A 27839-nucleotide genomic window follows, 5' to 3' on the forward strand; every position below is an offset into this window, starting at 1 on the left:
ACGTGCTGGGCCACACAGGATGTGGAGGCACAACTTCAGCAGGCTCCCTCAGTCTCAGCTCCACTGTTCACACTTTTGAGCTCAGGGCAGAGGACTTTACTCACAGCATCACACACAGAGGAAGATCTCCATCCAGGAATGGCCTTCCTAGATCAAGACATCCCTTTTGTCATGGGTCACAAAGAAGCCCCTGGAGTGCTGCTCACTCAGAGTGGGCACAGCCTCATATACATCCCCTTCTAGGAATGTCTCCAGTCCTGAGGGCTGCCTGGCACTGCCACACTGACCTCCCACTCGTGCTGGGTGTCAGCATTAAACTGACAGCAGTGTTAAAAACCCTCCCGAATACACAACTTCTTCATCTTTGTGGGAAGACAATGGGAAAGAGTTTGCAATCCTTGCATCTCCAGAAGCTGTGCAGTTGGGAATCCCAGTCCTGCTTTCCATAGATCTGTGTCAGATCCAGTTTGTCTTTCCAAGGAGACACCAGCTCACCAAGATCTCAGCTCTCAGAGGCAGCTATGATGGCAAGGGCTCTCACTCTGCAGAGCCACAGGGAAGGGATAAGGATGGATCACTAATGCACAATGCTGTGCTCAACTACCAGGTCTCACGAGAGCTATGACCACCTGGGCTAGCAAATCTTACATCTGGGAATGCATTAGGATGCTCCCAAGCAAGGGAGCTGCCCAGCCACCTGGGGCCAGAGCAGGCACCTGAGACCTGAGTTTTCTCCAGCCCATGGTAATTTTTGGTGGATGAATGAGCCCAGAGCCAGGCAGGGCTGGGATAAGGCAGAGGAGAGGGGAGATACTTCACAGCCAGTGTCCAAGCTGGGCAGTCCACATTCCTGAGACGTGCAGTCTGATATGCCACTGGCTCCAAAAGCACAGCTTATGACAAGGCACATAATATTAATGTCATCCAGAGTCTGGCTAGGAGGAGAATGGAAAGAATTCCAGAATGAATGCAGACAGCCCCTCTGCTGACGGGAAAGTCTCCAGCCCCACACGTCAGGCCAGCACTGCCTGTTATCAGACTGCCTTTCCCACTGGAAGGAGGAAACAGGAATGAAAGGCACTTTTCCTCACCATTAAAAGTTTATGCAAGTGATTTATGGGTCAGAAAAATTAGCAAGTGCGTTGCTGAGTGCTCCATGCAGCAGCATGTGTTACGGGGCTGCTGACCAGAAATGCCAAGACCCATTAGGTAGAAGCAAAGGGCAACATGATGGAAAGTTAAAGATGCTTTTTGCCGATTTAATTAATTAGCCAGGTCTTTCTCCATCCCCTGCAGCCTTCATTAATGTAATGTTGTAGTGAAGAAATATTAACAATTCAGACAACACATTAATATTAACACAACACCTGAAAAATGCAAGTGTAAGTCCATTAGGTAAACATGATCTTAAGCCATTGAGGCAGAAATAATATTCTGACATTTCCTAGCACATGTATCCTGCAGAGACAATGTCCATCACTTATGCTCCCTTATAAGCCATGGCCCCTGGTACATGGGGGGGCTCTTCATCTGTTACTAGTCCCTGAAATTATAAGAAAAACTTACATTTCCATTAAGATATTTACCCGTTCCATATGGAAAGTGTCTTACTAAAGCCATGTCATGAACCAGAAAGATCAGAAGGGATTTTTAAAAGGATTTTATCTCTGTGCCAGCAAGGGATGGAGATAAAACCTGAACCTGATAGCTTGTAAATATTAACCTACACTTGGGAATGCTCCAGAACATCAGCTTTCTATTATGGTGGTTTCATCTGAGACAAGTTTTCATTAAGGGAGGAACAAACAGTTAATCACCCGGAGAACTGATAGTGCCGCAGGGAGTCACAGACTGCTAGAACCAGCCTTCCTGTTTCACATTCCCCATCAGCTACTGTTCTCCCAGATATTCTGCTGAGGAGATATTCACACCCTGTGTGTGTTACACCCTTCAGCCTTTGGACTTGCTTTTTCCTAGTTTATCTGGCATTAAAGAGTTGATTACATCCAAAGCAGGAGATAATCTGATGGTCAAGGGGGAAATAAAGGCTACGGGATGAACATTCCAGACTAGAAGCATACTCTGAGATGGTCAGTGACTGGAAGAGCATACATCTACCAGCCAGAATGTGACCCAGGGACAAACAAGAAGGAGATTGCAGAAACTCATGAAGATATGCACAACAAAAGATAACAAAAAAAGAGTTTAAAATACCTAAACCACAGAAAGCAACCTAATCCGTCAGCCAAAGGCAGCAGTGGCACAACAGCTCAGCATACACCCCTGATGTTCATGAAGTGGAAGTCAGGCAGTGACTTGCTAAGTAATGCCCTCTTCTGGTGCAAGTCTCTGGATTAGGCTGGCCTTTTCCAGTTGAGTTCTAGCAATCCCCACCTGCAACTTTCTCACAGCCCCTCTGGGTGCTTGTTCCAGTTCTTAACCATGCTCACAAGTATTGTTTGGGCTCATGGGAAGAGACCTCCAGGAGAAGCAATCACCCAGACTAGCCAGCCTTCAGCAAAGGCCTTGCCAGAGAAGGGCTGCTCAAGAGAACCTGGCTGCAGATGAAGGGAATCAGAATGACCTCTGGGACCACTGGTTCTGAGAAGATCTGTGCCAGAAAAATATGTGTAACTTAGCAAGTTCCCAAGGTCCCCAGCAGACAACACCCAAAGGCAGCTGCTCCCTGGCCATGGGATGCTCTGCTGGGGGTGCTCTTTCCAGGCAGGGCCATGGGTCAGGGCTCACAGCACTGCCTACCATTGCTCTGGTTCAGCCTCAGATTTGCAGTTGTAGCACTGAGTGTGGGCAGGTTAAAGGGAACAGTTGTATCAATACAGAGCAAGGGATCCAGCTGGCTCTGGCTGTATTATTCTTGGTCTGAAATGATTGCAAAGCAATCATGAACCTTCTGGTTACCAGGACTTTCAAAGACATGGAAATCTGAGGGGGAGGGAAGCAAGGTGTGGGGGACACCGACAGCAGATTGGGGTTAAAACAACCAATAAAAGTTGGCAGGGAAATGGGCAACACAGAATTTGGGGGTGATGTTTTCTAAATATGCTACTGAAATACCCTGGATAACTTCTGCTTTCAAGCAGCCTCTTGGCAGATTAAAATGTCCCAGAAGGTTTTATATCCAGCTCTTGCAATCTTAAACTAAATATTAGGTGAGAAAAACATGCTTCTAAGGAAAAGTCAAACATAGCCCTGAGTGAAAAACAATGATCAGGAGAACGAACATATTGGGTTTTTTGAATATACAACCAACATCCGTTTTCTTGCCCAAAAAATAAAGCCAAGGGAATAAAATGCAGAGATGAGCAGAATGGAAAAGCTGCAGGAAATTTAGGCAGTCTCCCCCCACCCCACATATTTCCCCAGGCAGGACTCTCACCCTGCCTGGCCTCAGCCAGCAGGCTTGAAGCTTTGCCTTGAATTCCTAAGAGAGCTTTACCCGCTCTGCAGCAGGACAGGCTCAAGGCACAATGGGTCTTTTCCATCTGTAACTTCTCTCCCTTGACTTTTATGTGCATCGATTCAAAAGCTGTTTGATTTACTGATGCAGGGGCTGTGAAGAGTCTAGTTTGGTCTAAGGACAGCCTGAGGTTAAAGGCAGCAGTGCAATTTCACCACCCTGTCCATTACAAGAAAATGTTCAGATCTGGATTTACACTCATGTTCCAGTGAGCCCACACAACAAGGCAGGCTGAAATTGGCCTCATTTACACAACAGGGCTGAGTAAAAATGGATAAACATCCCACTGGAGCTGGACACCCCATGAAGAAAGCCATGGGAGGGGTCCTGAACGGCACCTTGGAAGGCATGTGGCTGTGGGTGACAGAGAGCTCTTTGTCTCCAGATGGAGCCACTGCCAGCCAGATGGCAGATGAGGATAGATGAGGCAGTTTCAATGAGACCATAACAGGTGAGGATGAGTGGCATGGGACCTATCACTATAAGCAAGGGAGAATTGTATCCTTCAAGTCCAGAGATTGATACGATGACTCTCCAGAGCTGCATTGTAAGAAAGGACTTTATAATATGTCCCAGTCCCTCTACTGAGATTGTACACAAGTGAGAACAAGCTCTCTTGATGCCAAGGCCTGCAAAGCCTCACAAGCTGCTTGGTGAATTTAGCAAATACCTCCATCCCTGATGGTCACAGTCATAACCTGGTCACTCCAGCTAGTTCCTCTATTGACTTTTATGGATCTCTCAGCTCTATCTAAAAACAGAGAAACCAAAGCTAGATCCATGATGATATCCTGCAACTGCTCCATGGGGCCAGGGTTTTACTAGATGAAAGGAAGCTTGGTTAAAATTAAGACCCAGGTGCAATGAAGAACTCTTGCAATGTTGCCTTCCAACTCTTCCAGAGTTCAGCAGCACAGATAAAGCTCCTGAAAAAACCTAACATCACAAAAAAGCAGACACACAGATCTGTCAGTACATTTGTGCTGCTGAAACTGACGGATCTCAGCACTGGATCATGGTAAGATTTGCAACACTGTCATCTTGCAAAGCCTTGGCAGTGCCTTTTAATCCTTGGAAAAGGAGCACTTCAGACATCAGTTCTTGACTTTACATTTGAATGTTGCAAAGCCAAAACAAAAACGTCTCTTGGAGCACAGGCCATATCCTAAGATGCCCTGGAGCTTTCTTGTCCTACAGACATTGAGCAGCAATCTCTAAATGACAAAACAGAAATAAAATCATATATCCTCATGCTTTGGTGAGCCTCCAATCCAAGCCTGACAGATACCTGGCTATGAGTGCCGTGTCTCTCAGACTGCTTAACCCTTGAATAAACAGGGGAAATGTACATTTAGAAGGAGCCCGGGTTTATCCCTTTCTCTTCCAATGAGCCCTATTAACTCTTGGGGAAAAATCCTTTTACCCCTTTGAGACGTGTACCCTGTCTGTCGCCAGCAGGCCTGGTGTTGAGCAAAGTAACTTATGAGCAGAAAAACCCCAAATTCTTCAGTGACCCCAGGCCTGGAGCCAAGGATTGACCTGCTGGTTCTTACTGTTTCTTCCCTTATCATTTCCTGTAAGTGGAAGAATAGGGATGATATTGCCTGTTCTCCTGATCCCTTAGCCATCCCAAACCACTGAAGTATCTCTTGAATGCCCTTGGACTCCTTGCTGCAACATCTTTGCTGCCTATGTGAAAAATCAATAATGGATCATATCTGAGGGCCATACCAGGGTGGGAAGTTTTCACTTTTATAACTTGGCCCCAGGGAGGTAGCAGACTTCCCTAAGGAGTGGGTCTGATCTATGTATTGGGCCTTTGGCTCTCTACAAGGGTTACTCAGTAACACCCAAGTAAAAGCTCTGGAAGCTTCCTCCAACTGATCAACCTGTTGAATCTGGACAGCTGAGGATGGGGAAGCTCCATGAGATACCCTTCACTGACCAGTTTCAGCAGGTGACAAACCCACTCAGAACCACTGCCTGCAGCAGCAACATGGCATGCCAAGAGGTGTTAAGAAAGGGGACACACAATAGTTACCCCATCACTGACCAGTTTCAGCAGGGGACAAACCCACTCAGAACCACTGCTGCAGCAGCAACATGGCATGCCAAGAGGTGTTAAGAAAGGGGACACACAATAGTTAAAACAGACAGTCCAAATACCTGGAAAAGCGCATGGATTACAAGAGTCTGGTAACCCACCACAGGGGATTCAACAACAGCTTCTGTTACTGCCCACACTTCATGTGCTCACTTACTGCTGTCTGGACATGACAGACACCAGCAGCTTCTGTGGATGCTTGTGGGAGCATGTTCCTCCACAGCAAGAGAGGCACCAACCCCACCTCAGCCTGGGCTTGCTCCATATCACACCGAGGCAGATCCCAAAGGGAAAGGAAACAGTCTGGGAGTGAAGCATGGATGGGCTGAATGTCAAAGCATGGGAAATACAGCTTAGGGTACGTGCAATCCAGGCACATTATACCCTCTTTGAAACTCTCCCATTGTTATTTAACATCCTGCAAGTTTCAGCCAGGGACTCCCATCCGCGCCCCAAACTGGCCTGGGTATGGCTGGGAAGAAGAAAGGGAGCTTGAAATGAACTGTGGAAAGATTTAAGTGCTCTAACTGCTGCTTTCCAATACAATTTTCCACTTGGGGCAGGGGAAGGGAAGGAGGAAAGCCTGACAGTAGTTTAGAGCCAGTCACAATTGTGACAGGTTCTTCTTTTCCATTTCCAACCCTCTCACAAGCAGAAGAAGCACTTTAACTTCCATTAATTATCACAGCCTTATTCCAGCCCAGGGTTTCAGAGCAGCAGTGGCAAACTCTTGGGACCTGTGAGGAGCAGGTCCTGCCTCAAAGTGTGCTACACTATCCAGTGCAGTAAAACTCTATAATTAATGTAACCAAGAGCTACTGCAACTCTTCCTAGAGTACCTCAGTTTGCAGCTAAGGGCATCTCCTGTAGGCAGCACCAGTTCTGTCAGAGAAGAGGATCACACAAACAACTTCTTGCACTCCAGACTCTGAGAACAGGTTAACAGCCATTTAACAGATGGATCTCTTGCACACCCAAGCTGTACACACAGAAAAAAAGGAGATTAACAGAGAAGTATATTACTTCTGTCTCCTCCCTGGCTACCAGACACTCCTGTTGTAACTCTACCACCACGTGAGTTTATGGCATTTATCAGTACTGATCACACAGCCTCAAAGTGTGCACGTGGTGTTTAGGGAGATGCAGGCAGTTCAAACTCACAGCCCTCATGCAACTGGGGCAAAACTCGTATGAAATATTGCTACGTGGTTTCTCCCACTTTTTGGCTTCATTACAAACTATCGATGAACATTGTTTTAAAACAGCTGTAACTGAGATGTGCCTGTGCAGGGACTAAGATGCCCTAGCTCAGCATTTCAGCCCATGCTGCCCCGTGTCCCTCCCTGCTCCTCTGCCAACAGGGCTGGTCCACCCTCAGCTGGTGTCCCCTGCTGAGACCCAGACCCAGACCCAGTCCCTGCTTCTGCCCACTCCCAGCACCTCGCTGCAGGCACCATCCCTTCATGCTCACTGATGACAAGGTGTGCCCTTCTCCCTTCCCCAGCTGATACCAGACCTTTCCAGAACTGCCCCCTCTGACACTCATGGCTTGCAAACCACTCACTCGTGTTTTTGGCACTGAGTAATGGAAGCAGGGAGAAGCTACTGCTGCTGGAGCAGCCAGACCTGCTTCCCAGGGACCCCACAGTCCTCCCAGCAGATGCTGGTGAGTTGTCTTGGGATTCTGGTGCTTCATGGCTCTAAGTGGAAAATGAGCCCAGCCACAAGCATTGTTTCCCTGCCTGCACCACCTGAACAGCTGATGCCTCCAACTGTGGCAAATTTACCAGTCTGGAGCAGGTGAGGAGCAAGCCTAGGCTGCATGGGCACATCCAAAAGGAGGAAGGAGGACTGACTATGAATTCAAATTTAGAGTGACTGGGACCTACTGCTGAGGTTCACACAGCAGCTCCACATTCAGCTCTGAGTCACACAGGAACCAGCCTGGGGAGCAATTACTGGTGCACAAAAGCTCTTGAACTGCAACAAAAGAATGGCAAGGAGCTTCTCATCAAAACCCCTTGAAATCTTTATCTTGCCCACTTAGGCTTGGGAGGATACTTCCTTCTGCTAAGACAAGTGAAGCCTCAGCAGAGCATTTGGGATGCTGGAGAGGAAATGCCCAGTGAAGTGAATCAGGGGTGAGCAGCAGCCACTGCAGCACAGCAGCAATGACAGCCCTGACAACATCACCCCGTTCCCATGCCAGCACTTGGGACTACAGGAACTACACTCCATTAGGAACAAGCTGTTCCCTAATTCAGTCCTCCTGACTCCTCTGTTAAAAGATTTTCCTTAAACTGTGCAGGACTTTGACTAAGCAAATGCACTTTGGGGTCTGACTTCAGCCGTCTAGCTGCCAGTGCATCAACCCCTGCAAGCCCAGCCTGGGCTACTGAGAGCCACATGGCACGAGGAAATGCCCAAACCACAGCCTGCTCCCAAATCAGGTCTGCAGCACTAAGGAGCTCCCCACACTTCAATCCTCCTCCCTGCATCCTCACACACAGGTGAGCTTTTTATTCTAGAAACCTCACAGACTGCTCTAGGACTGAAAGGGAATTACATTACAGCAAGCATACGCCCAGTTGTTCATTTTGTATGTGCTGACAGTCTCGTTTTGACTCTACTTTTTACGTTTAAGGTGTTAATGGGAACCTTGATGCATTTCAGAGGGAACGTGCACAGATAGAAGACAGATGCATGAGGCTAAAACCTGGCTCCCAGATTTCATATCAAGTGCTGGATTTGTTTATATCCATATGATGCAATCTTCATAAAAGCAATCAACTCCCACCAAAAGGAGATGTTTCAATATCTGCACAGCCTTCACACACTAGGCATTAGGTTTGCTTTCATGATGCAGAATAAAATAATGGATTTCTTCTACAAGTTCCCAAATGCTGTTATTAAGTGTTGCTTCTCTAATAAAATATGCTGCAACATACAGCAGTACATGACGTGGCATTTACACAAGCTTTTTCTCCATATAGGACTTGCTGGCTTTCTAAATCTGTCTCTTCTGTACACTACAGAAGCACAAGATGAGTAATTATGTTCTCTGCTTAATAATGTTTTTGCACTGGCCAATTTAACAGCTAATCTCCACAAACCTCAGAGATAGTCCCCCAGCAGCTACATTTGCATGTTGTAATCAAGTCTTGCTATTAAATCATACTTTGCAACAATAGCTGAGCTGTCAACGACAAGCGGCGGCTCTCAGCTCTCGCACTGGCACCATGCAGGCAAAAGCCCTGGATAAACACACACAAAGCCTCACTGCTCTGCCAGCTAGGAGAGCATCCCTTTGCACTTTTGGGAGCTTGGAAATGGCTACACCCGTGATGGATCTCAGGACAAGCATCCTTTGTCTTGCTCAGCTCTCTGGTCAGTCAGCTTGCAAGCTGTTTTCCCCAGGCCTGCCTGCTGCTCTCTGCACCGATGCAAAGCCAGGCTGGTTTGGCTGTGGTGTGCTCTGTCATACTTCTCTGACTGCTTTCTATGGTGTCCTTAAAAATTAAGCATACTGTGTGCAACAGAGAGATCCCTTTGTGGCAAAGGTCCTGCCTTGGCTGCGTGGGCAGAACAGCTTGTGTAGCCAGGCTGTGATCAGAGCACTGCACCCTTCAGGGTCAACCAGGCTCCTTGAAAATGCCCTGCCCGATTTTCCAGTGTCTTTGCTGTCCTTTTTGATCACAGTGTAGCAAGAGGATGTGGCTGAGAGAGAGGGCAGACCAGAGGCAGCTCAGTTAAATGTCCCTGTTAGTGTCATCACAGTTTGGTTGAATAGCTGGTGAGGCACACCAGCATTAAATAGATGTTTGATCTTCCTCCACAGGACTGATTCCCTGGTCTGCACTTCCCATTTGCCCTCACAAAAACTCATCCCCAAAGAGACCCACATAAACTCCAGTTTAGCTCAGCACCATATTCCTGCTCCTGTACATCCACTGAAGCAACGTGTTCCTTCTCCCCCGCTTTCCCACAACCTCAGTTTTCTCTCAGTGACTATAAATCTCTGAGTGACCCGAGTACATCTGTCAAAGAACAGCACCAAGAGGCAATTCCTCTGAATTTCTGCAGCAAACATCACTGCTCTGGTCCAGGCTTTTACTGGTGCCAAAAACTCTTGCTGTGAACCAGATTCTGACTCTGTGCAAAATGCTGCAAATGTGCAGTAAATAGCACAGTCCTTTTGAATCCTTCCTTTTGCAGTAGCCTACCAGAGGCAGAGTTTCAACACAGCAATGTGGATCAGCCCCAGCCCGGCCACATCGATGGTGTCTTTCTGTCCTAATGATTCTTCCTAGGCATCAGCACAACATTTATTTCTACCTTGCCCTGTTCTTACCATTTATCCACAAATCTGACAAGGTCTCCTTCCTTTTAATATGGAAACACAGGGAAAGGAGAATTTCTGCTGGAATTGGCTCACTCTGTGAAAGTAGAAAGATCAATCTAGATTCAATCTGTCTCACTAATTGTTGGAGGCTGGAACTGACCTGGGGCTGGCCTGGCTGTGAGTGAGCGTGTGAGCACAGTCTCACTGCTCCCAGCCTCTCCTGATTTATGCTGCAAACAAGTCACACCAGACTTCTTTGTGCACGGTGGACCCTGTCTACTCCTGTTACCTGGACACTTGTGCCCAGCCACATGTCACCAGGCGGTGCCTGTCTGTCAGCAAGACTGCAAATGAGCACTGAGCTTAAATAAAGCATGGACCACTCCTTAATGATGACTTATCCTCACCTCACTTCAGGTTCTATTTCACCACAAAGTCCTTCCCAGGAGTACTTTCAGAGGGGCTAAGCCAGTGTGGTCTTTCTAGAAAGTCAGGACAACTGCACACGTAGCTGATCACTAAATTGATTATGTTGAGATGAGCAGGGTTTGCATCAACTCTTTACTACATCAAACTGTTTAACCTGGACTGTCTCAGCAAAATGAGATTATGCCAGAGCTGCAACATGTACAAGAGCTCTGCCAGGACTGGTTTTCACCACAGGGATGGTGTGATAACCAGTCAAGATGTCAGCCTCCGCTCAGCTAAGTGGAGACATATCTGAAAATAGAAAAAAAATAGAAAGAAATACCTGCAAGCAGCCCAGAGGCAGGCAAGAACTCTGCTGTACAAGGCAGGAGTGAGCAGTGATCTGATCAGCGAGAGATGTACAGGAACAGTTCATCACTGCTGGGTCCAAGTGTCAAAGTTACTGAAGGAGCTGAAGGGCAGAGAGCAAGGAAAGCAGGAGGGGAAGTGGGGGATCCTGCATTGCTCAGCTCACCAGGTCAGTGCCCAGAGTAGAGTGGCCCTGCAGAAGCAGGAAAGCCAAGTGAGACCTGAGCCAGGCTAAAACCCAGGCTGGGCTCTGCACCTGCCTGTACAGACAAACACCATGTGCAGGTTATCATGCCCACAGCAGCAGAGCTTTGCAGAAACTGAGAGTTGAGTGGCAGTGATAAAAGTTCACTCTTCTCTATTCCCTTCTGTTTGATGATGGCAAAGCTCTTTATAAATGCTAATAAAAAAGTCCCTGAGGATTCTTGCAGGATTCTTACTCTTTTTTCCTCTATGGAGCATGGTGGAGGAGAAACAGACAACGTGACTTGCCAGAGACCATGCAAGGAACAGCCTCTGAGTTGGGAGCTGACCATGGAGCTCCCACCCCATGTGTGATGAGCTGGTGAAGGGTCCAGTGGGATCAACAGAGAACAGGACATTCCTGGAGGCAGAAAAAGCTTGCAGAACATCTTGGCCAGTAATGAGGCTGCTCATTTAAGAGTGCTGCATTTCAGATGAGACAGGTGAAGGACACAAAATTTAAGATGTTCAAAGCTGATCTGAGGTATTTCAAACCAGCTTCCATTAAAATTAATGGAAACATTAATGCAAAGTACACTCAGATCCTCAAGCAGGTTCTTTCCAAGCAAGATCTTTCCATTAACTTGAAAGGAAGTTGTGCCCAAATCCTCTTACATCGCTGGGAATGTCTGGGACAGGCAAAGTCAGGTTACAAATCCATTATGCTCCAGACTGAGTAATGCATGGCCAGTTGAAAGAGGTGAAAGTGCTAAGCTGTAAGAGGAACCCCACTCGGGGTGACCTTGAGTGAGGAGCTGAGCACACAAAACATGCATGTGACTTGGAGTTCCTTTTTTCGACGGAGAAGAAGTAGGGAGGTGTGGAGAGAGTGGAATCCATTGCCAGACTGATGTAGCTGCTCTGAACCGTGGAAAAAAAAACATTGAAAAAGCAGCAGGACCAAGAACAACGTACAGCAGTAGCTGGAAAAATAGAACTGGGACCTTAGCTGCTCAGGAGAGGGTAAGAAGAGATAGTTCCACTCTCAAACCTCTAATTTGTGAGGACATAATTTCAATAAGGTCCATGGAATGCCCAACTCAGCAGAGTATATGGAGAGAGGAGTGATGTCAGTGAAAAAATGTTTTTTTTTACAATAACACAGAACAATGTGTCAGGGATTTAAGACTGGGAGGATTATTTCACCAGCTGATGCTGTGTGCCTGGAGGCCTTCAGGTAGCTACTATTCCATTAAAAAAGACTTGCAGGGTTTAAAACACATTCCAGAAGTGCATTTGTCCTAAAAAGAGAATTCACTGTTCGTCTCCTGGCCCAATTTCCCAGTTAATCTCTCTTGCCTTTCAAATGTATGCTTTATTTCTAATCTGAACCCCTCAGCTTTCAGTCAGCAGCTCTCAATGGGAGAGCATTCCCAGCTGGCTGACAATCCACTGGGTTACTCCAGCTCACACTGCCCATGCCCTGGGGAACCGAGGTACTCAGTACTGCACAGACCACAGAGGTCCTGCCTGTGGCAAACCAAAACCCTGGCTCCCTCTGGGCAGACAGCACAGGTCCAAGAGCAGGATGTCAGCAGGAATGGCAGATTTATCCCCAAGCAGAGCATCCCTCATCACAGCCAGCTCCAAGTACTCAGGATTCACTTCATCACCTTCGGTCTTACCCCACTGTCTGTCCCTGCAAGCAACTCCCCATCCTTTGTACCAAAGCACCTCCTGACAAAGCAAAAGAAGGCAGCACATCCTCTTACCCCCTGTCCCAGCATTCCCTGCCTGTAACATCCCAGGGTGGCCAGCAAAACCTGCTACTGGCAGAGAAGTCACTCTGCTCTGTGCCTATGCATTCAATGGCACAGAGACTGCCAAAACAAGGACTCTGTTTCCCTAATTGTTAAGGAAAAGATATGCCTAGAAATCTGACTGGGAAAGGGATAGCTAGGGGGTCTGGTAATTTTTCTAGCCAGATCCCAGCTCAGGAGAGTGTCTTCCTTGACACAAAATCAATTCTGCAACTTGGGTTCATGATGAAATTGAGAGGTGCCTCTTGTGGAGGGATGATTATTCATTCTTTCTCACGTCACATCTGTCCTCTCCCATGTTCCTAAGGGCTAATCACAGACTCATCTAATTCAGGGCTGCTAAGAAACCCATATGCACAGGCTAGCAATTCAAGTCCAGATATAGCTCACTGCCTTGAGCATTAGTCAGACACATACTGGCCAGGGAAATGGTGCTGAAATGCTGCTGAGGGCTTTCAAACATATTGTTAAACAAATGGCTATGTAAACAGATGTCTGCGATGACACATGGAGACAGCGTCTCTGACTCAATTACAACTGCAGCTGATGTTCTCACCTACCTGACTGCCACCAAATATCCAGACACCTCACACCAACACAAGGAGGTTTTACAGCTCCTTCCCAAGCAAATACTGAAACAGATAAGATGACAAACTCCTTTGATTCAGTCTAGGGAGAGAAGAGAGGTCCCACACTCACTGGGATTTAAGAGCCCAGTCCTTCCTATCTCTTGTGGGTGGGAGCACACACTGACTGCTCTGGAACACTGCTGAGGATTTAAAGAGGCCTCCTGGTCATTGTGGGATACTGTGTAAGTCACCAAAGAAAGCTTCAAACATTTGTTTGTAAGGGACAGGGTTATGTTCAAATCCTATCTGCCTGCTCAAGAAGAAAGCAGGTTTCCTTGATCACCTTTCCCATTTGCATTCCCATTGCACTGACACTCCAAGGATTTGGCAGTTACTATTTCTACAGCTCTGATGGACTGGAAAACTATTATTAAGCAGCAGGAGGAGACAATTCTGTGTCAAGAAAAGCAGCTATGATGTACCTGGGCAAAGCCTTTTGCAATAGTTCTTTTACCCCAGCTAGGCTGGCCATAGGGGCCCCTCTGGAAGGAAAGAACAAATCTCTGCTCCTCAAAGTCTCAAGTGACAAAGGCTGTTTTGCAGCTTATGTCCCAACAGCCTTTGGAGGTGCAAGACAGAAAACCAAGCTCATGCCTTAGGCAGGAAGGATTACACATCTTTCCAAGTTTTAAAGGTCAACCTCCAGACTTACTCTCCTGGACAACTTACCTGTCACTGAACCAATGCCAAAACCAGGAGGACTGGTTTATCTCCATGTACAGTGACAGAATAATTCACCAGCCTTGCTGGCAAACTCCAGTGCTCACCCTTTGGCAGGTGAAGGGTGCACTCAGCAGGTAAAGGGAGTACTTGTGTAAGTTTACTGTCGTCAACAGTGAAACAAAAAACACATGGTATCAAAAGAAAAATTCCAATGTGCTATCCTGTTTTTTTTTCCCTGGTAATTGCAATGATTTTATTTTGTTCTGAAATCTAAACAAAGCATTTCACAAATTTCAGGTGAATAACTGCTGCAAGAAAGCATGTGTCCAAGCCTGTGATGTCAATGGATATGTACATGGATTTTCCCCATGAAATTCCAGTCCACAACAGACGGGACAAGACAACAGGAGAAGATGCCACTTTCAGAGACTCCTCTAGCCTTGCAGGTTGGAGTGGGGCAGAGCATGACCACTAACTGAGAAATCAGATGCCACCAGGGGAGTTCCTTTACACCAACAGAAGCAGTGCTGATTCACTGGGATGTGTACCACGAAACAACCATGTAATAAGGCAGGTCAGGCACCCAGGGACTGTGTGAGCTGTGCAGCAGCTCCTTGTGCAAACAACCCACTCTGCAAGCCTCAATTTCTCAAAAGGAACAAAACACAGCAAACCTGCCAGCTGATTGCAGAACAACCAGGTCCATGCTAAAGTCCAACACATGAGCTGTACACCTGGGAAGTATCTCTGAAAACAAATCAGCAGCTGTGTCAGCTGCTGTACATATTTTCTTCCTAGCACTGCCAGTCAACAGCTGTCCTAGCAAAAAAAGAATAAACTCCAAACAATTTTGCTTTGCTCTTTTTCAGAAAAACAAACTCTCCCAAACCTCGACCCAAACTCTGTTTACACCAAAACTGCTGCAGTCCTGAATAGGAGCAATAAATGGAGTGAGCTGAAGTGTTAGTGACAAATAACCCATTCAAACGATTCCAGCATAATTATAGGTTGGCTCTCTTGATGTCGCACTGGGTACATCACTGCACATATTACATTCACCTTATGAAAAGATTGCACAGAGGAGCTCGCTTGGTAACCCAAACAGCATTATGTATCATGGTCTGTCAGCATCAGGAGTGCATGCACCCTGGCATTTGAAGTCCTGGTGTTTCAAGTGATAATCCAATGTACCAGACATCACTGATCTCTATATAAAAGGGGGCACCATTTTTCCTTTCAACTGGAGCTGTTTTTCACTTCTCATTCTGAAGAGTTGTGTGGTGCTGCCCGCAAGTGGCTACACTGCACAGCAGCTCAATCTGCAGCACTCTGGGTCCCCAGAGGGAAAAAGTGATCAATACTCCAATGCTGCTTTTGTAAGAGGTCTCTAAGTGCTTCCATGCAAAATGCTGCTCCTCTGGGTTTTGAAATTACTCTGAAGACAACATGAAAGCCCCCACTGCAAATTCATAATCCTGACACAAACTGCAGCTGCAGCACAGAATGAAAATGAAATTCATTGGTGAACAGCAAGCTGGTCTATTGGCAAAGGTGGAATCTGGGATCTGGGGAAGGGACCTCTAAAACACACCAAAACCTGGACACTGAGGGAGCAGGAAAATGGTATTGGAGAAGTACCAGCTGGGGACAAGAAAGTGTCATACTTGACAGGGAATTCCACCTCCCTGGTGGGTGTGGGATGGCAGAGACCCTGAGCACTGCATCATCTGAGAAAGGTGGCAGTAATCAGAGAGTCTTGGGAGGGAAGACAAAGGCATTTGAAGGATCACACTTGCTGTGGGTAGCTGGACAGAGCCTAGAAGGTCTCCAGAGAAGCATCTGGATGGTGATGGTGAGTGCAGAGAACAGATTGCATTTTCTATTTCTTGGATACAGCCAAAAGACACTGGAATTCTCGCAATTAGTGTCTTCCAGGGGGATCTTGAATTGGCTTTGGCTCTTCCTGCACACAGGCTGGAAGAAGTCTTTCATGCTGAGCCTTAACCTTTAGGACTTCATCCTTTCTGCTGCCAGGCAGCCCACAGGAGCAGGACCAGGCACGCCGGGCACGCTGGCTGCAGAGTGGGCAGCTGGCACTTCCTCAGCACAGCCCATAACATTCCTGGAGCAGGGATTTGGTGAGTGCATGCTGTAAGACAGGATTCATGAGCCAGCGTGGATGTGAATGAACCTGATGGTCTTTTACTGCCTGGCTGGGTTTTGCAGTTGGATCCTGTGCAGGATCAGAGAAACCCAGCCCGTGTCAAGCTGCAGTGAAAGAAAGCCAGTCCCACTGTCAACACCTGACATGCGCCCTGTCAACACCGGACAGGACATCTGGCAGGGCAATTCCCTCCTTGATGTCACTGCTCTAGGGCCACCTGAGGGTTGACAGTATGCTCCTGTTCCAAGTGTCACCCAGCACCTGTCATTGTCTGTCTCTGTGTCACAGCACAGTGCTCCCCTCACAGGCCAGCACCAGCCTGGGGCTCTGGCCACTACACTGACTGAACTCCATTAGGCAGAATTTAAACAACATAGCTTAAAAATGAGAAAGCACACTGCTTGCTTCTGTCAGGTCAAGGCACTTCCTCTGGGGCCAGGAAGGACTGACAGGATGGGAAGGACTGGATGCCCCAGGGATGAAAATGCCTAGGTCTGAGCAGGAGGAAGAGGAGCAGTGATGTCCCCTGGTCTCACCCCTGTGGCTGCAGCGGCAGTAACAGCCCTGCTCCTGCATACAGCTCCAAGCTGCCACTGGGACTATCAAGTGCCACTGGATACCTATCTATTATAGCAGGGGTTAGAAGGGCAGGGCAAGCACCTCTTTTGTTCTCAATCCAAGGCTTCCAAGACTTCCAAGGTTCTGCTGAGTCCAGTCCACCCAAAGTGCTTGGCAGCCAGGGTGGAGTGGGTGAGTGCTGTGCCCATGAATGCTCCTGCAGACAGGCAACAGACAGCTCACTGAAGGAGGAACATTCCCTTGGAAGGGTTTTATCATTTTAAAGGGAACAAATTCCAATTGATTGCCCTTGTAAGAGCCTGCATGGTACTTGCACTTCCAGCCTAATCAATAGAAATTTTAATTGCTCTGGTAATTACACCTCCAGCTGCAGTCCTTTGTTCTCCAAGTGGGAGACCAATATCCGCTGTTCTCCGGTGGCCCCGTCTGGCTGCAGCTTGGAACAGCATTTGCCACTTGGAGGGGAAGGGACATTCCATCAGTGACCAGGGTGACACCAAGCCTTAACACACACAGCCTGGCTGGTGCAGATCTCTGGGGCACAGGGTGCACTCCCCAGGTCAGAATGGGTTTCTGCCAGCCAGAATCACCTCAGCTTCTTCCTGTTAAAGCTGCTGCTCAAGAGCTCCACACAACTGCATGCCTGCCATAAGTCTTTCCCTGGAGAAGGTCCCAGGTCTGATGCTTTGCTGAGGGCACTGGGCTCTAAGGCACGTTTCCAGTCCTTCCTATGCATGAGCTTGCAGTGTGTCACCAGTATTTCTTCTCTGGGCTGTAAATGGTTCCAAATGTAGACACCAAGGTTATGTTGCTTTAGCTTCTGGCTACATCTTCAGGAGGTGGAAGAGCTGTTACCCCCTGAGTCCTGATGGGTACTGTCAAAGCCTGACTACACTTGGGAGAACACAGGCCCTACAAGTTACCCTGGAAAATTACTATAAAAAGAACCATCGTGACAAGTGCCACATTACTGTATGGACATCAGATTAACCCTATGACAGGCCCAGTGCTTGAGAAGAACAGTCTCTGCTTGGCTGAGCAGGAGCCACGTCTGGTGCTTCCCCACACTATTCAAATTTAAAGTTCTTGTGCTTGGTTCCAGAACCAAGCACATGTTCAGCTCAAGGGCATTTTACCTTCAAGAATGCATCAGCCATAGCACAGACCTTCATGCTTCAGTTCCCCAGCCAAGGACTGTCAGAAGCACTGGGCTGCACACAGGATTTAGGGGGATAAGTGTGTGTGCAAACCTAGCAAGGCTCTCGCTGGGAAATGGGATCCTGCTCCCCCCAGGCTGGTCAAGCAAGCTGTGAAATACAAAGTATGGGACTCTGCATGAAGGTGTAATTGCAGTTTGGATCTGTCAGGCACACACAAAGTCTGGATTTACTTGCAACTGCACTCATCCTGCCCACAATGTATTGTTTCAAGCCATGATCCTGGCTGGCATGGCCCAGGGTGGCTCAGCTCCCACGCTTGCCAGAAATGCAGGACACAGCAATACATCTCTCAATCAACAGCTGTTAACGTGACACAGCTACTTTGTCACACACTGGGCCTCTCACAGCTAACAGCAAGGTTTCCAAGAAGAATTGCTACTGGCCTTAGCACTTAAACAAAACAGTTCTACTCATGGCCCTGGAGTTTCCTCAAACAATGGCAGAAAACACCCACTGGAGCCTGGGGAGAGGAGGGTCTGTGGCAGAAAAACCACAGCTGCTGATTTTTGAGATATACACCACACAATTAGAAACACTGGTCTATAAACATCCTCAACAAAGCCTAGCAGGTCTGGGGGGTTTCTTTTCCTCACTGTCCATTGTGTACCACTGCCTTTAAAGCCCTTGAAAACAGACACTCCTCCCTGGCTGATTTTATGCTTTGGCTCTGAACTGCACGTTGCCCTGTGAGCTTGGTGGTGCTGGAGGCACCAACTCTGCTCATACAAGGCTCTGGGCCTGGGATACTTGGGATAGGACCACGTGCTAATCACCCACCCAGAGGCAGGAAGGAGTCTGCCACAAGTGACCTTCCTTCTTGTTTAAATATTAAGATTTCTCAGCTAAGGCACTGCTCTGTGCATTTGCAGATGTCCCTCTTCCTTGCTGGGACTGCTCTTGTTGGCCTTTCTGAGAAGATCTAATTACAGGCTGTTCTGTTCATTGACAATTTCATATACTCTCATTTTTTAGGTTAACTTGAATAACTGGCAAGAAGCAGAACTACATGGGTGGAGTAACAGGCCATGGATTTATGACATGCTGGTATTCAGGGCGAACACAGAAATATCCTGAACTCTGCTGCTGCTGTCAATTTGATAATGAGAATGTGATTTGAAATAAAAACATCTTGGGTGCCAATTCACTACAGCAGCTAGTAAAAATAGGCAGAATACCTAGAAATAGAGGACTCTGTGCTCCAAACACATCCAAAGCTTGAATATCATATAGTATCTCACAAAAACAGAGCACGTGGCTGCACTGGGGCTATGGTACCACACAGGCCACTCAGTGAACCCCTGCATGAGCTTCAGCAGAGAGAACAGGGTGCTCTGTGGGTCCAGCTAAGCACAGGTGAGGGCTCTGCTTTCAAGTGCTCTGCAGCCTTTGGGTGCTTTCCCCGAGGCCATGCTCCCAGAGTCACCCCAACAGTGTAGAGTGTGAATTGCAAACAGCCCTGGGCAAGGCCTAGGTGAACTCTGTCAGAGCCTGTGGTACTCAAGAGCAGGCCTTTTAGACAAATAAAAGCAGTTTTTAAAAGTTAGAGAAAAAAAAGGGGCTGCAGGGTCTCGTGCCTTTTAAAGAATCTGGCCTTGACAGGAGCTGTTCCCAGTTTCGGGTCAAGCCTGAGGCCTTCTTTAATCTACTTTTAAGTGGTACAAGCAGTTGTGATCCCTTTGCCAGAAGGCAGGGCAGTCTCCTGTCATGGCACCTTCCCGTGTGTGCTGTGTGTAACCTTCCACAGGACTCACCTGTTGCTGTCCCGGTACTGATAGATATAACAGCCCTGAGGCATCCCACTCTCCTGGTCCAAGGTAAACGAGAGCTTCATCTGCACAGAGGAGAAGGGGTGTGGGACAATGAAAAGACAGAGGGGAAAAAAAAAAAAGGCAAGATTTTAGGCTGTCGGTCATTACAACAACTTCAAGCAAGGCTTGTGGGAGAAAGCTTAACTCACCAAGGCTGACACGCAAACACCGTGGCCTGGAACATACTGTGGGGTTCCAAACCTCAGGGAAAAGTCACATGCATTGCAGAAACCTCTTGCTTTTTCCACCCTTTGTTACTATAAAGTGTTCGTGGTTCCTCTGAAATGCACGGGTTGTAACAGCTCAGCCCTCCAAACCCACCCACACACACCAGCCCTCAGCACGGCCGCCGCGGTTCCCCTCAGACACTGCAGAAATGAGCTTCTCCATCGGCAGCTGTAGTTCCCACGAGTCTTTCTCTGAAAACTTTCCCGGCTCCATCTCGTTCCTCCAGTGCATTAGAACAGAGGAGAAACCACAGAGGGAAAGGTGACAGATTTTTCCTTCTGTGCAGAGTTATTAAAGAGCTGTTAGAAGGGTTTGCAGTTTGGATCCGCCTCCGGCAGCAGGCTATAATGGGACCTGGAAGCTGCTTTGGTTGCAGCTCCAAGAAGGCATTCAGCAAGGGTTTTTGGATTTCAAACACAGCTTGTTTTATTAAGGGGGAAAAATTAATCCTCTTTCAACAAGCAACAGAATGGTTCTGTGGGGAGACTTTTTTTGCTGAAAATGTCTTCAGTGATTTTATACACTAAACTGCCTAGAAAACAGCATGGAACTGAGTTCTGCAACAGCCCTGCACATCCAAGCAGCTCCTCATTACGCTGGGGAAGGCTGCTGGCCCCCAGGTCAATGTCCCACCACTCTCACAGCCATGAAGTACAGCTCCTGGGCTCGGCTAAAGAACTGCAGACCTTGACCAGGAGCCAGCAGGGAGGGTAAGAGGGGCACCATCCTTTAGAGGAGGTAGCTGCCAGTCTTCACGTTTGTTTTTGGTGTCACAGAGATTACTATCAGCTGTTGCCGGCACTGGATTGTGCAGGACTCCTGAAATGGTCTGGGAAGATCACCACCACAAGGGCTAAAAGTCAAAGGAGGTTTGTTATGATGAGCCTGACCTTTGTAAGCAAAGAAAGGAGGAGAGCAGTGTTGAGCCACTGCATTTGATCACAGACTCCTCTCCTCTGGGCTCCAAGAAAATTGCTAACTCAAATTAATGGCTTATTCAGGAATGAACACAGAATTAAAACATCTTTCTCCTGTAGGCTGTAAAGAAACCCTGTGTGCTGAATCACTAGATGATGCACTGATTTTCCCTTCCCTAAAGAGTAGCAAAGTCACACACTGTGCTCTCACTGACCCAAATAAAAGTGCATGCCAAGAAATCATTGAAAAATTCACCACCTTGAATACTGAGTTAAGAACCAAGTACTAGGCTGAGGCCAAATTTAGCTGAGCTGCCTTGACTTCTACAGCCCTACCCGAGTAAGGCACTCTGAAACACAAGCTTGTGCAACACCACGTAACATGAGTGCCCATGGTACATAGCACTGTCTAGATATGATTTCTTAGCACTCTCCACAGCTCCCCTTCTTGCAAGCCCTGACCTTGCACCAAGCAAGATCACTCAGAGCCACTTTGGGGAGCAGTGTCCATGGCAGGACCAGCAGGGCTGGCTGGGGACGCTTCTTCTGGCCAAGATCCCTGAAGCCTGGCTGTGGATCCAGCCTCTCCAGATGCTATGATGGCACATGGCAGCTACCACATGGGAGCAGGAGGTCAGCAAGCAACAAAGGAACCTCCCCAGGGGAAACAAGCAATCACCTTGCTGGCCATATGTGCTCTAAGCAGAGTCCCTGGTTTGGGGAACTGAAGGAGGAACTAGGAACTGCTTAAAGCCATTTTTTCTGGGCCAGTTTTTCTAAAGCCTTCCTGCTAGGATATCCAGAAGCACCTCTGAGGCCAAAGGGACAGCAATTATTGCAGACACAGATCCACCAGATCCTTTTCTTTGTGGAAAAGGTACTGCACCACAGAATCAGTGGAGATGAAGCAAAAAAGAAAGTGCAGAATTTGGGCACAATTGTGGCTTTAGTAACTTTCAACAATAATTTTGATCAGGACAAATGCAGGAGTGTCTGAACCTCTTGCTTGCAGGTCTCAGCTAAGTGGACTCTGGGATTGCATTAACTGAGCATCTCTGGTTATAGCTCACCTGGGCTCTGGGTGCCCAGCACAGCTCAAGGGTGGAACCAGCTCTGTGCAAGGATACAAGTCCAGGGGGAGGGAAGAAAGGAAGGAAGAAAGGAAGGAAAAAGGCTGGGAAGGAAAACAGCCTTGTTTTGACAGGCTGCCAGGGAAAGCCTTGGGGCAGTCAGGAATGGGAAGGTGACCTTTCCACTGTCGGGGGGGATGAAGTCCCATGGAACCTGCCTACCCCAAAGGGAAGATCACAGTTCCCAAAGATAATGAGTTTTCAACTTTCTGTTATTTTAATCCTGCGTTGTCTGCTCATGGTATTCCAGACAAACAAAACACACCCTGCTTGGCACGCTCAGCCATCTCTGCATCATCTACCAGTGCCAGCAAGGCCTGGATAGTGAGGACTGTACATGGCTTGACCATCTGGGTCAATGCTGTCAGGCAAGAGGATGTTTCCATCACCCACAGTGACAAGAGGACCACACTCAAGAGAAAGGTCAGGGTCAGGGTGTCACACAGAGAGGTGTGTGACTAAGAGTCTGTCCCAGCAACCAAAGCTCAAGGCAGCTGTGCTGTCACTGATTCACAACCCATGCTCTTCTGCAGATCTGCCCTGCTCATGCACTGTCATGGTCAGCCAGGAGGGGGAAGAGGGGACCTGTGCTTGTCACCAGGAGTCCTTACAGACCCCAAAGGAACAGTCAAGCTCTGACTGTGCAGCCATCAGCAATGGTCTGGCTGCCTTTGCCCCTTTGGTGGTATTTGGCCTCTGCAGAGAGCACAAAGCCTTCAAGCAAAACTTACCACAGGGTGGAAAGCCAGCAGGTAAGGCAGCTAGGGAAGAACTAGATGTGCAGAGAGAACACTGAGAATGCAGAAACTAAAAGCCTCCTGCTAAGCTTAACAAAGTTGTCCACACTCACTCAACATCTTGCAGTTGGGTCCTCTCTGCCACTGGAGCCTCAGGAGAGCCCCACTGAGCAGACTCTGTCACTTCTGCACTGCCCTGCTCACTGTAAGGCACTCATGCTTCCCAGCACATCAGTGCTTTGGCAGGTCAGCACAGATTTATTCTCTCATGCTAAAGCTAATCTATGAAGTGCCTGCTGCCACAGACTTCTGAAAACAGAACTCAAGTGTCCTTTCCCAGCTCTCTGCACTCTTATAGCACTGCTTCTCTCAGGTCCTATCTTCTCCAGCAGATGCCCTTTCCTTTTGCCTTCACTCACTGCACACAAAACCTCTGGTTACTTCTGAATCACAGAAGGCTGCAGGGCAAGGCTGGGACAAATGTCAGGAGCTGATCGACCACTTCGTCATTCTTCTATCTGACTTTTGCTGCAGCAATGTCACGAGACATCCAGAACCTCCTGCATACACAAAGCCCTACAAAACTAGCAGCCTTTTGCAATTATGCCTCTGGCACAGCTTTAACTCTTAACCAATTTGACAACATTGCTCCAACACCACATTGCTGCTTTGAAGCTCCTTTTTGTGTGTGTCACTGTTCCTTGTCAGAAGGGGCTTGCTGTAAAGCCAGCAAACAAGGTAATACCACAACACAGGGAAAGGCACTGCTCCCAAAAATACTGCATTTTATACCTGCAGGGGCAATGGGGGACTGAAAGGGGGAAATGGGGGGCTATCTCAGAGAAATGCAAGTGCAGGGTGACCCCCATACAAGGGAGGTTCATCAGATCAAGGGATCTTCACCATTAAACATGTGAAATTATTTCATTTTACAAGACTCTGCTGGGCTTCCCTAGGAGAGGAGGGGGAGAGCAAATTTCCCAGCACCAGACTGCAGTGTGATTTGGCTTGCACTGCCCCCTTTGGTTGTGCAGCCCTGGAGCTCACATGCTAATAAAGATCCCTTTCCACTCCAGTGGCTCTGCACATAAAGCAGCGTTCAGCATGGTGTGTGCATGAACTCAATGGGAAGGGGAGCTGGAAGGCAGCCATGCTGAGAACAGAGTGCTGCCTACCAGGAGAGCCCCATCAATAATTGAGATGTCAGAGGCACAGGGAGGTGTGTGAATAAGAGCTGTCAAAAGGAGTAATTTGGATCTCTTTGGATACAGTGATGGATAGGCTCACTCGTCACCAGACACAACTGCAATACACCAGAACAGAAGAGGAGCAGAACACTGAAATTCAAAGGGGCTGGGGCAGGTTTGATGGGCAGGATGCTGTTGACTCCATGGATGGGAGTACCTCTTTTAAGGCACCAAGCAGGTGTGAGCACACTATCCTGTGACTGGTCAATGGAGCAAGAGAATGTGCTCACAGCACACAGAAGCCCTCACAGACCCTTGGTGCAGTTTGGTGGCATATACTGCAAGCTCAAGGTGAAGGTAATGTCACCTCCTTGAGGAAAGTCACATCAAGGAAAGTCATCTCCTGAGCCCACAGCACTGAGGGCTGTGTGCACATAACACTTGTTTGTACAATTACTCCACTCTTTGGATTAGTAACATACTCCCACTCTCTATCCCTACATCCTTAAATCCAGCTGAGGATGCAGCTGGCTGACAGCAGGATGCTCCTTGTTCCCCCATCTGCCAGACACTGACGTGCTTCATCTGCACCCAAAGCTCCCATTCCACCCTCAGCAGAGGTGAGCAGACACTAAAACAGTGCACAGATATGAGACACCAGGGAAACAGAAGAAGGAGCTGCCTGTCAGTGCTGCCTGAGCCCTGAGCCCCCTCAGGCAGACAGGCCTTGGTGAGGGTGTCAGGGAAGCTCCCTACATCTTGTGGCTTCTTCCACCAAGGCTAAGAAGAGATTTTCAGAAAGAGTGAACAGTGCTTCATATCATCATGGACCTCCAGACTTGCCTGGGTTTCAGTGCAACCAGCAGCCATCCTCATTTTAAAGAATGCTTTAGACCTGCAGCAGCTGGGGGCTCAGTCATGTGATAAAGCCTGGTAGCTCCAACGAGAAAAGAGCATGAGGAGCACTCCTGGCTGCTGAAATGCTGCCAGTCCCTACATTGACCTGACGGGGCAAATTCTGCATGCCCCTCGAGTAAATGGCTTGGCTTGGATCCTCCGTTCCCAGCCTTGGCTCTGAGCATCAAACCTTTGTCATGAGATGAAAAGTTTTCTCTCCACATGCACTGTGTCAGAGAGGCATTATCGGTTCAGCCGAGGAACCAGGTCAGATCTGAGCTGTCCCAGCACAGGGCGATGTAAGGGCAGCTGGGTTGGAACTGGCCAAGGTAATTCCACTCATGTGGGGGGTATTCAAGCAGAAAGAGTTCACCCAGGGCAAGGAGGCGAGGCAGAATATGAGCCTCTGAGACAAAAAACAGGGAACTGGATCTAAAGATCACACTGAAAACAGTTTCCTGAAAGTCAGGGCTTCTTTTTCACCCTGGGCACTTAATCAATTTTAACCCCATTTGCATGGAAATTCAAAAAGATTGGTATCTGTTCTGGGTTGGAATAAGGCTCCCCTCTCCAGCAAGCTCTAGAAAGCTTTTTAAGAATAAACTTAGTCATCAAGCAGGTTTTTATGCCCCGCCCAAACTTCGGTTTTGACCCGAAAAAGAAATAGTCCTAAAGTCTTGACACTCACTTTTAAAACCACAAAAAATGAGCCATGCTCCAGTAACGTAATCACAGAGTTTTCTGGCACCTCATCCCTTAAAAATACATCCATCTGCCTCCACGCAGGCCATCAAACTCAATCTTGTTCACAATGGATTTCCCAATTCCTGCGTGCTGGAAGCACTGCAGCGGTGCTGGCTGTGCCGGCTGGATGAGCCCTTACAGCAGCACAGGCTGCAAACCTCACAGCTGTGTTTTCACTTAAAGAAGCTGCTCTGGAGACCAAAGCACTTCTTCCATAAGCTTTTCTATTTGTGCTGCAGCTCAAAATTGCTGGAGAAAGACCCTGGGTAGTAGATGAAGAACATGTGGTAAGGATGGGATGGGGGTAATAAAGGACAAACCAAAAGTCCTACAGTGGAAAAAAGAGGAAAGACAAGGAAAATTGCTACCAGCTCAACAAGTTACCTCTCACACTGGGTTGGAACAGTCCTTTCCTTTTGGCTTTGCAGACAGCAAATGTTTGGCCAATCTCAGCACCTGATTATGGGACTGCTGTTGCTACTGGTTGAAAATCATGAATTGGTCCTAAACTGGTACATCACACCTACTGCCTCCTCAGTGAGGCTCCTTCTCCCCATCCCTACAAGCACAATTTCCAGGTGAAGGTTTAAATTCTCTAGGAGGTTCCTGAAGCTGTCCTTGCTGCCCTATTTCCTCAGCATATTCGCCAGCAAAGTGCCTCTGATAACAGGCTACAGGACCCATGCTTGTGGCTAGGGACAATGTCAAATCAAACCCCAATCCAGCCTAGGAGAAAGAGCTGAAACACATTTGGGGTTTCAGCGGGGAAACACTGCTTACTTTTATTTTTAATCCTATCATTTACTTAGCTGCTGCCTGCATTATACAGCTGCATAAAACACAGGAAAAGCCAGTGAATTCCTAACATGGCAGATGGAAGAGAGAAGACAGCTCTTCCTTCTTAAATTAATCTGGAAACCCAAAGGTTCCCAGCCTGGGACCCAAAGCCACAATAAGCTATTACTAAATTATCCCACAGGCTGCAACAGCTCTTTCTCTCCAAACGTCAGCCCTGGGATGCAGTGAGGGGGTCTCCCTGTCACAGAAGTGAAGTCCCCAGCACATATTCCCTGGCACATAAGAGGGTTGCCCTATTGATGGCTAGTGGCCCCCAAAACCTCTGCTATGGGTGGTTGGGCAGCAGCACAACAAAACTAGGAAGAACTGTGGCTGGATCCTTTGCAAAGACAGATGCTGTCACCGAAATGACAAACTGGCACCACACCCTTGGCTTTTACGTCACAGCTGCAATTCAAAGCTGAAGAGCCTTTCTACAAAGACAGGGCACAAGACAACTTTCACCTTTGGCAAAAATATAAACTGCAAATGAGTTTGTTTTGAAGCATTCACACTTGCCTGCATTGGAGGTTTCAGATGCAACCCACAAAGAAATGGATCCAGATTTATTTAGAAAGAAGAGCTGAATGCTTCCGTTCATTTAATAAACTGGATGAGCTCATTCACTACATGCACGATTAGGAAACCACAAAACTAAAATACAGATTATACAAATGTGAAGAGATTGAATTTGTGGATTAAAAATACTTTCTTCAAAAGCTAACAAATTGTGACACTGCACTGCATGCCTTAGACCACTAGGGAACTGTCAATGAAGTTAAAAGTATTTTCTACACATATAACAACTTGAAAATAGAAGCAAAACATCCCTAGGAAATGCCACATTAAAAAAATGTGACACTAACAAGACATATGCCAAGTTTCACTGCTTGGCTGTTTCATTTTTTGTTACTCAGAGCTTGTCTCCAAGCCTCCCTTTAAAACATTCCCAGCTTTTTGGTGTCTTCCAGTCCCATCCATGCTCTGATAAAAGACAGTTTCACTGATTTCACCTTCTGCAGTAACAAAACCCTCACAAGCTGGGCTTTGCCAGCCTCAGTTGAGACAAGAGATTTTGGGCTGCAGAAAATTCTTGCATTTTGAAAACTAATTATGACTACAGGCTTAGCAGGAAACAGGGAAGCAATTTCACCCTGCCCAACCCCAATGGTGTCTTCTTTACTTAGGAGATACGGAAATTCACTTGGGAAAGCAGGAATTTGGGAGAGGAGGATGACCTAGTAAGAAGGTAAATTGCAAGCAGGAATCTGAAACACCCCCAGAGACTCCTGGGGAGGTAAGACTGCCCCTTCTCAAACAATTAAGAGCTGATGGCGATACTAGATGAAAAGTGAGGGGGGAAACAGCCCTTCCCAAAGCACCACACAACCTCTG

At 47.7% G+C, this 27839-nt stretch overlaps 1 protein-coding gene across 2 annotated transcripts in view; it reads right to left on the reverse strand.

The window, feature by feature from the left end:
• Positions 1-27839, reverse strand: part of DIS3L2 (DIS3 like 3'-5' exoribonuclease 2) — a 181269-nt gene that overhangs the window by 17724 nt on the left and 135706 nt on the right. For both annotated transcript variants that reach the window (XM_039713783.1, XM_039713782.1), the window contains one exon: positions 19711-19790. In XM_039713783.1, the coding sequence (XP_039569717.1) occupies positions 19711-19790 (80 nt within the window). The remainder of the gene's footprint in view (positions 1-19710; positions 19791-27839) is intronic.

Source organism: Passer montanus, unplaced genomic scaffold (genome assembly GCF_014805655.1).
Source record: "Passer montanus isolate IOZ18808 unplaced genomic scaffold, ASM1480565v1 scaffold29, whole genome shotgun sequence".
NCBI classification, from domain to species: domain Eukaryota; kingdom Metazoa; phylum Chordata; class Aves; order Passeriformes; family Passeridae; genus Passer; species Passer montanus.